The following is an 8,967-nucleotide window of genomic DNA, read 5'->3' as shown; positions in this document are numbered from 1 at the left end:
CCAAACCGGCCAGGGCTATTTTTTTCACTATTTGAACAACACTTCAGTGAATATCCTTTGCATAATCATGAACTTCTTCCTTCTTTAAGTGTTTATAAAAGTAATATATGCTAATATAAAATATTCAAACAGTAAGGAAAATGAAAATTCTCCACAACCTTTTTTGCCATCGCCTCAATGAATATCATTTGGTCTATAATTGGAATCTGTAAATCAAACAACAGATGAGAATTAGTTAGGGCTAGAATATGAAGAGAGACCGCACTCTCTGATCTCGCCCCAACAATTAGGGATAGGGAGCCGGAGCAAGTACTAGGGATGGGCTGAAGATAACCAGAGTTAATCAGGAGCACAGAACTGAAGGGATGACAGACACCCAAATAGAATCCAAACACCTGGAAGGAACAGCTGGGGTCAGGGGCCTCAGGCCTCAGGAAAGGCCCAAGCTTCAGAATCTAGCAATCAGCTCTGCCTTGCCAGTCCCCTCCTGCCAGAAGCAGAGAGTCTTCTCAGGCATTCACTCCGGGCTCCCATCCCTGCCCCTCCTTTTTTAAAGGGACTTGGTTTATTTTGATTCAAAAAGCAGTACAGGCTCTGACACTATCCCCAACCCTATACTTTATAGTGGCTTACCCATGATTCTCAGGGTCTTGTCCCAATCTAAGAAAGTCAACCATAGAAAGGTCTCTCTCTTTCTATTTCTCTCTCTTTAGAAAGGTCTTTAAACACCCCTCTAACTCCTTTCTGCCTGCTCCCCTTGAGTGGAGCTGAGATGTTGATCCCAGGGTCTTCTCCCTAAAGAGAATCATGAAAGGAATGACTGCCTCTATGATGGCTCTTAGCTCCTGACTACACTATTTTGAGGACCTGCTGCACTTGCCCTTAGAGTCTGTGAGATATTGCCATATTTCTGTAATAAGGTCTATTTCAGATGGATTCTGTCAACCGTGCAGGTGAGAGCCCCTAAATTGTAAAGAAGTTCAACCTCCTTTTTCCCCCCAATGAGCATGGTGTTCCAGCTGGGATGATCAGCATCTTTTTTTTATCCTCACCCGAGGACATTTTTCCATTTTTTGTTCAGATAGAGTGGGAGGGAGAGAGAGGAAGAGAGAGAGAGAGAAACATTGACGTGAAAGGGACACATCGAATGGCTGCCACCCACACGACCGACCAGGGCTGTGGATAAACTGCAACCGAGGTACACGCCCTTAGCGGGAACCGAACCCGGGTCTCTCTGGACCACAGGCCGACGCTCTAACCACTGAGCCAAACTGGCCAGGGCGATGATCAGCATCTTAAGGAAGCCCCAGAAGCCATGGTTGTTCATTTAATTCGATTCAACGAATATTTGGTGCATACTGTGTACTGGCTTTTATTATTATTTTTTTTTGTTACAGATATTTCTCCTTTTTTACCCCATTGGCACCCCCCTCCCCACCCCACCCCCCGCCCCGTCCCCGGCTTAGTTGTCCATGTCCGTTGGTCATGCATACATGCATGTAAGTTCTGTGGTTTATCTCTTCCCACCCCACCCCCCACCCCCTCTTCTGAGGGATGTCAGTCTGTGCCCTACTTCCATGTTTCTGGGTCTACCATATTCCTCAGACTGTTATGTTCATTATATTCCGTATATAAGTGAGATCATGTGGTATTTGTCTTTTTCTGCTTGGCTTATTTCACTTAGGATAATACTTTCCAGGTCCCTCCATGTCGTGTGTACTGGCTTTTAAACAGACTACAATCGAAAAGTTCCCTAAGTAACTCCAGAATAGCATGGACTCCACCAGAATTCATGAGGTGGATTCTGGAATTTTCGGTTTCTCTAAAAATCACAGTTAACTACTGGCCACTTGTACTCCAACCAGCAGAGCCCATGGACCACTGGACAGAATGGAAAGTACATACCAATGCTCTGGCTGGTTTGGCTCAGCAGTTAGAGCATCGGCCTCTGGACCGAGGGGTCTCAGGTTTGATTCCAATTAAGGGCACATACCTGCGTTGCAGGTTCAATCCCTGGCCCCGGTTGGGGTCATTTCGGGGAAGCAACCAGTCAATGTGTCTCTCTCACAAAGATGTTTCCCTCTCTTGCTCTCACACTCTATTTTAAAAATCAGTGGGACACGCCCTGGCCGGTTTGGCTCAGCGGTTAGAGCGTCGGCCTGCGGTCCTGAGAGACCCGGGTTCGGTTCCCACTAAGGGCATGTACCTCGGTTGCAGTTTGTCCCCGGCCCTGGTCGGTTGTGCGGGTGGCAGCCACTCGATGTGTCCCTTTCACATCGATGTTTCTCTCTCTCTCTCTGTTCCCCTCTCTCCCCTCCACTCTACCTGAACAAAAAATGGAAAAATGTCCTCGGGTGAGGATAAAAAAATAAATAAATAAAATAAAGCTAACAGTGGGACAATGTCTTCAGGTGAGGATTAACAACAACAACAAGAAAGAAAGAAAGTGCATACCGAAATGAGCACCTTCCAGTGAGAGCGGGCACATGCGCTGCAGGGCTGGGTCTTCCTGTGAAGGACTGCGCGCCCCGCGCTGGCTACATCTAGTTCCCACATGGTCAGGCCTTGCATGGGTAAAATAACTTGTTGTCTACCCTAAATCCTTAAGGCTCCCCAAACTCCTGAGTTCTGAGCATATGCTTGTGGGTAAGGTGTATTAACCAGGGAATGTGCATGGAGGAGCTGGCACGGGGGGAGAGGGCCATGAGGCTCTGAGGTGTCTCCGCTGCTGCGTACACCTCCATGTCAGCAAGCCCCTGGCTGGCCCGTTCATCTAGTCTTGGTCTTGACAGCAGACAAGTCACTACCAATACCAGGGGCTTGCCTCAGTGAGAGCAGCTGTCAGGAACTGGGCAGAAAGACAGACCGGGACCTGTCAGCACACTGTTGAATGCTTCACACCTTCTTCTGCCACCTTCACCACCGACTGAGTGAAAACAGGAAAGCTTCATGGTTGGCAGCCAGGCTCTGGAGTTGCACACGGGCTTGGGCAAGGTAAACTATCAGTGCCTGCGTTTCCTTGTCCATAAAGAAGTAATGAAAGCAGTGCCTATGCCCTTGGGGTTGATGTGAGAATTAAACAAGCTTATATATGTGCCTGGCATGTGGCGAGCATTACAGAAGTGTTAGCTATGATCTTAGGGGAGCCATAGGAGAGCTGAGCCTTAGGACCATGAAATCCTCCTCACACCATCCCACCCCCAGCCCAGGCCTGGCAGGTGGTGGAGCTGGGAGCCCCGGGGGAGAAGGGGAGACACCAGCTGCAGGAGTGGGTGGAGTATGAGTTCCTGGAGGGTGAGAACTCCTTGGTGGCACCTTAGGTGCCAGTGACACCTACCCAGCCTATGGCATGTAGCAGGTTGCTTGAGGAAATACTGATTAGTAAAGACAAACACTAAGCATCTGTTTTCCCAGCCCCTTTGGGGCGGGTCTGTGGAGGCGGGCAGACCTCTAGAGACACGTGAGTGGACCAGTTCTTGTAAAAGGAAGTTGTTCAGTAACTCAGAGCAAGGAAGCGGAATTAGTGCAGTGGCTTAGGTGGCATAAAGATTGACCCTTCTCCCCACCCCGAGACCCATATCTACCACAAAACCCCACTCCTAGAAGTCACTCCATCCGTGTGACCGCGAAACTTCCAAAAGCCCCTGAACTTTCCAGCCCGATGTCCTGCAGCAAGATGTGGTGAGTGGAGAACGAGACACAGGATGCCCCTGGACTCGCTCGGGAGCTGCCTTTGTGCCTATGCCCAGGCCAGGGGACAGTGGGGCCCACGAGATCCTGCTGAGTCACGGGGGTCATGGGGCAGAGGGCTTGTGGGAAGCAGGGGGACTTGGGGCCATGGTCAGCTGGTGAAGAGGCCCCTTCTCTCAGGCAGATCGGTAACCCAGCCCCCCTGGTGCCCATCAAGAACTTGCAGAACCTGAAGTTCGTAGCCCAAGGCGGTTTCGGCACCGTGTTTCGGGCGAGACACCAGGAATGGGGTCACGATGTAGCAGTCAAGATTGTGAACTCGTGAGTGCTCCAGCTGCTGGCAGGCCAGTGTCTTGCCCTAGGAGGCAGGTTGCTGTCCTGGGGGGCCTGGGCGGGAAAGGGAGGGGTCTGCCCAGCAGAGCAGGACCCCATCTCTCTCCTGGAATATAGGGAGGCGATATCCAAGGAAGTGAAGGCCATGGCAAGTCTCCGTAACACAAATGTGCTGCCTCTGCTGGGGATCGTGGAGAAGCTGGAGTGGAACTACGTGTCGGGGCCGGCCCTGGTGACTCAGTTCATGGAGAACGGTTCCCTGGCGGGGCTGCTGCAGCCCCAATGCCCTCGGCCTTGGCCACTTATCTGCCGCCTGCTGCAGGAGCTGGTGCACGGGATGTGTTACCTGCACAGCCAGGACCCCGTGCTTCTGCACCGGGACCTGAAGCCCTCCAATGTCCTGCTGGACTCCGACCTGCATGCCAAGGTCAGCCTACCCACATCCCAGCCCAGCCTCTAGACAAGGCCATGCCCCAGAGCTGCTCCAGCCCCACCACTGACGTAGCATCTGCTGCAGCCCTATCTACTGAACACCCTCAGCATCTCCCTCTGGACACAGCTGCCCAAGTGTCGAGGCCTACCCAGAAGCTTTAGCCCCTGCCACACCCAGTGATAAGAGTCCCTGGCCAACATGGTCATTTCCACAGGCCCACCCCACTGGGCCCTCCAAGACCCATGGCTGACAGCTCGAGACTCAGACCTCAACCCAGCCTCATAGAGAGGGGACCCAGACCTCCAAACCAAGGGCCCCATTGGTCCTACTGTTCCCCTAACGCTCCTCACCCCTTTACAAGGCTGGCCCCATACCTTCCGGGTTGGAGTTGGGGAGAGAAGGGGGATTCTGGAAGCTGCCTGGCCCTGTCCATCCCTTACCTCTTCTTCCTTCCCTTTCCTCCCTTTGCAGCTGGCAGATTTTGGCCTGTCCACATTTCTGGGAAGCTCACAGTCAGGGGCAGGATCTGGGAATTCAGGGGGCACCCCAGCCTACTTGGCCCCAGAACTGTTGGCTAATGTAAACCAGAAGCCCACTATGGCCAGTGATGTCTACAGGTAAGGTACCCATGCCAAACACACAACTCCAGTTTTTGCACATCTCTGGGACCTTCTGGGGGAAGGCATATAGGAGTGGAGGGGTTTTGTTTCTGTTTTTGTTGTAATATTTTTTCTTCATTGATTTTAGAGAGAGAGACAGATAGAAACATTGATGAGAGAGAACATCAATTGGCTGCCTCCTGCATGCCCCCCCACTGGGGATTGGGCCCATAACCTGGGCATATGCCCTGACCAGGAATCAAACTGGTGACCTCCTGGTGCATGGGTCGATGCTCAATCCCTGAGCCACACCAGCTGGGCATATGGGAGAGGAGTTTTGCTAGAGGTTTGGGGAGGCCTCAGTTTTGTGTCTCCCGCAGCTTCGGGATCCTAATGTGGGCAGTGCTCGCTGGAAGAGAAGCTGAGAGTAAGACTTGAAGCAGACTCTGGTAGCCTAACCCCAGGTGCCCTCCTCCTGAAAGCCCCCAAGCCCCCCTCTTCCTGCTTCCCTGCTCAGATTGTCCATCCCCTCCCCACCTCCCCTTGGACTATACTCCCTGCCTAGTTCCATGGTGGAGAAGGTGGCCCTTCCTATCCTGAAAGCTTTCTCTTCATATCTCCCACCCCACCTCAGTAGTGGACCAGATATCTCTGGTGCAGGAAGCCGTGTGTAAGAGGCAGACCCGGCCCCTACTGACAGAGCTGCCCCAGCCAGGGCCTGAGACTCCTGGCTTGGAAGGACTGTTGAAGTTAATGCAGACCTGCTGGCACCATGAGCCCAAGCGCAGGCCTTCCTTCCAAGGTGAGCTGGTCATTCAATGGCAGCTGGTTGGGCCTGGATATGTCCTCAGGCAGCTTTCCCAGAGAAAGAAGTTTTGCTCACCTGCCACCCACCCTGCCTTCTCTCCAGAATGCCGGCCAAACACTGAGGAAGCCCTCCGCCTGGTACAAAATGGAGATGACGCTGGTAAAAAAATGTATGCTGCAGTCTCCACAGTGAGTGCCTAACACCAGACCCGACCCAAGAGCTGGGTGGGAATGGTACCACATGGCTCCCTTGGCCACCCAGTGACTCCCCACTGACCACTGCTCTTTCTTCCTTAACCCTCATCCCCACTCTTCCCAGCCCACTCCTGAATTCCAGGGCAGCAATTTATGAACCAAGAGACTCTTCCCACCGCCACACCCAGCCAGTCCCCCCTGTCCTTGCAGGTGAAGAAGTTCCTGTCCGAGCACAGGAGGTTGTCTGCCCCTGAGATAGGTTCAGAAAGGACAGAAACCGATGGCCCTGGGGGAACCCCAGGAATCTCTGATGCCATGATCTCTGACATGCTGGAAAACCTGAATCTGAAAGGGCCTCCCAGCTCTGTTCCTGAAAAGTGTGCAAACCTTCCTGAGAGGACTGAGGCACGGGAGCAGGTTCAGTACGCCGGGACAGCAGGGACATCTGATTCGACAGCCCAGCTGCCCCCGACTTCAGAGACCTCGCTATTTAGAAACCAGAAAACCTCGGCTTGGACCCCAGGGGCTGGACCCCAAGGAAATCAGGTGGGACTTTAGAAGGACTAGGATATGCAAGTCCTGTCCTCTTTCCAGGGTAAACTTGGGGCTGAGGCCGTGCTCTGGAAACAGGCCGCGCTCTGGAAACAGGCCGCGAGACAGGAAGCCTGAGAGCGCTGTGTTGTTCACAGGGGACTGAGAGATGTGGCACCACCTGTCCTCCCAGGGAGCCAGAGCCAAGTCCAGCAGCAGGTACCCACTCCAACGCCTTCTTGCCCCTGCTCAGTTCCTCCACCAGCTTCCTCCTCAAAACTATACACAGATCCAGGGTCCCTTGGGGAGAGAGGGAAAGGAAAGGGCTAGAGGTCGCCTACCCTAACCTTCTCATTTCATAAATGTAGAAATTGACCCCCTTTGGGATAGTATCCTGTTGAGATCACAGCAAAGCCTGGATTTGTCTCTAGGCCTTCTGGCTCCCCAACACTAGCTCTGTGAACCCCCAAATTCCATTGTGGCTATGTCAGTACAGAGGGCCTCCCAGCAGAAAAGACCCAAATATCAGGGTCAGAAACATCAGCTACCACCACTCTTGAGCTTCTGCATCCCCAGTTCTGAAGGGGCAGCCTGCAGGGGAAAGGCAAAAGCATACACCTGACACCCTCCCTGGGAGGCCCTAAGACCCCATCTTTGCATTTCCCTGGGGTGAACACGAGGTGCCGCTGCCCCTCCACTCTGCTGCTCCTCCTAACTGAGTGCCCGAGGATTTAACCCTCCCACCAACACCACTTTTTCTCTTAAAGGGCCACAGAACATTTCCATCCATAACAGCGCATATGTGCAGATCGGAAGCAACAACTACATGAGTTTGCCAGGAGGACCTGCCTTACATACGTGGGGCATGGGTAGAGGCCCGCGGCGCACCCCCCACAAGTAGCTTCAAAAGAAGTGCCTTGAGAACCTGACAGCTGGACTGGGCCAAAGGGAATTGAGGAAGCAACTAAACTGCCTCCTGGACTTCAGGCTGGGAGCCGAGACTCTGCGGGCCTTGAGGCCTGCACCTGAACTGACTTTGTGCCCCCAAGAGTCAATAAAATGGTGGAATTTTAACCAAAGTACTATGCAAGAGGCTAAGGTGTCAGCCATAGGTGGGAAGGGACTTGGATGGGAAGTTAAAGAGTTGACATCGAGGGTGGGGGAGGCATTGCAGTCTCACCCAGACGGAGACCGGAAGCAGAATGCTGAGAGCTGGGAGTGAGCAATGTCACGGCACACAAGGTCAGGGCCCAGCTGGTGGCAGGAAGGAATCCCGGACGCCTGGCTCCTGGGGCCCACTCTAATCTCAGGGCAGAGCACTTCCTCTAGAGTAGGCAAGACCCCACCCTACATCCAAACTCTAGGGGTAGATGCTGTGGTCCCCTTTTCTTCTGGGCTACAGAGACTCTGCTGTGGGGTCCTGGGGAGGGGCTCTCCATGGGAATTTGCAGATCTCAGCCCATCTTGTGCCCTGCAGGAGAGCCCCCTCCAGTATCTCTGAGGTCAGTCCCTATACTATCCACCACACACACTCATATGCACCTTGCTTCTGAGGTGACAGCCTTTGGGTTCTCAGCTTGTGTCTGGGAGTGGAAAGCTATGGCTCCTCAAAGCTATGCACAGACATGCCCCCTCCCACGGAGCTGGAGATGGGTGGTTGTTCAGCCACTGCCACAGCATTTGCTGTCCAGTCTCGGAAGTGAAGGGGGAAATGAGCCCCTGCGCCCACCCTGACCTAGATCCTAACCCCCATCTGACACCACGTTCATCCCTACATCCTGACCAGCCTTCACTCCAGCTCTCTTAGCCTCCCCACATCCAAGCTTTCCGCCTCTGTTTTCACACTTGCCACTCGGTGGGCCCACCCCACCCCCTCGCATCCCTCCCGTAGTCTGCATCCCCCTTTCCAGAGGGGGCTGAGGGGAGAAGGCGGTAATGTTGGGAGGGACAGTAAGAATGGGGGAGGAGGCCTGTGGAGTCCCGCACTGGCACGGGAAGGGCCGGGCTGTTTCATCGGGGAAGTGGGAGGGGGCCGCGGCGCCGGGAGGGAAGCGCCTGTCGCCCGGGGCCCTGAGCCACTAACTTAGCAGCGAGCAGTGACTCCGCAACTAGCCCCCCGGGCTCTCTCCCCGAGCCTTGCACATTCAGCTTCGGCAGCCTCCTAGGCGGTGAGTTGGGGGGTAGGGGGAACCCCAAATCCTGTCTTCCTGGAGATGAGGCTCTTGCTCGGGCATCTCCACAGTCTGGGTTTGAGGGAGGAGGAGCGAAGGATTGGGCAGTGTCCTCACCACCAACTGGGAGAAGTCTGGGAGCCCCAGGGTGTGCCTGGAAGGAGATGGCACTGCTGCGAGGTTGGGGGCGGGGATGCAAGTAGCTTCT

The 8,967-nt window shown here is 54.0% G+C and overlaps 1 protein-coding gene across 2 annotated transcripts; it reads left to right on the top strand.

The window, feature by feature from the left end:
* The first annotated feature begins 3,515 nt into the window (after positions 1 to 3,515).
* RIPK3 (receptor interacting serine/threonine kinase 3) lies at positions 3,516 to 7,647 on the top strand. 2 transcript variants are annotated; one of them, XM_036275371.1, is made up of 10 exons: positions 3,516 to 3,681; positions 3,875 to 4,011; positions 4,141 to 4,450; positions 4,928 to 5,073; positions 5,436 to 5,482; positions 5,690 to 5,857; positions 5,966 to 6,051; positions 6,268 to 6,603; positions 6,747 to 6,807; positions 7,356 to 7,647. In XM_036275371.1, the coding sequence occupies exons 3-10, from the start codon at positions 4,169 to 4,171 to the stop codon at positions 7,487 to 7,489; spliced, it is 1,260 nt and encodes a 419-aa protein (XP_036131264.1). In that variant the 5' UTR covers positions 3,516 to 3,681; positions 3,875 to 4,011; positions 4,141 to 4,168; the 3' UTR covers positions 7,490 to 7,647. The 2 variants fall into 2 exon arrangements, with proteins under 2 accessions (XP_036131264.1, XP_036131256.1); XM_036275363.1 differs by having other exon boundaries at positions 3,871 to 4,011.
* Positions 7,648 to 8,967: the final 1,320 nt, after the last annotated feature.

Source organism: Molossus molossus, unplaced genomic scaffold, assembly GCF_014108415.1.
Source record: "Molossus molossus isolate mMolMol1 unplaced genomic scaffold, mMolMol1.p scaffold_m16_p_1, whole genome shotgun sequence".
NCBI classification, from domain to species: Eukaryota; Metazoa; Chordata; class Mammalia; order Chiroptera; family Molossidae; genus Molossus; species Molossus molossus.
Note: the sequence above shows the minus strand (reverse complement) of the source record. Positions and strands in the feature narration are given on the sequence as shown.

Coding starts and splice junctions, on each gene's coding strand:
- RIPK3 (XM_036275363.1), top strand. CDS start 3,662: ATGTCCTGCAGCAAGATGTG. Junction 3,682..3,870: donor ATGTCCTGCAGCAAGATGTG/GTGAGTGGAGAA, acceptor CCCTTCTCTCAG/GCAGATCGGTAACCCAGCCC. Junction 6,808..7,355: donor AGAGCCAAGTCCAGCAGCAG/GTACCCACTCCA, acceptor TTTCTCTTAAAG/GGCCACAGAACATTTCCATC.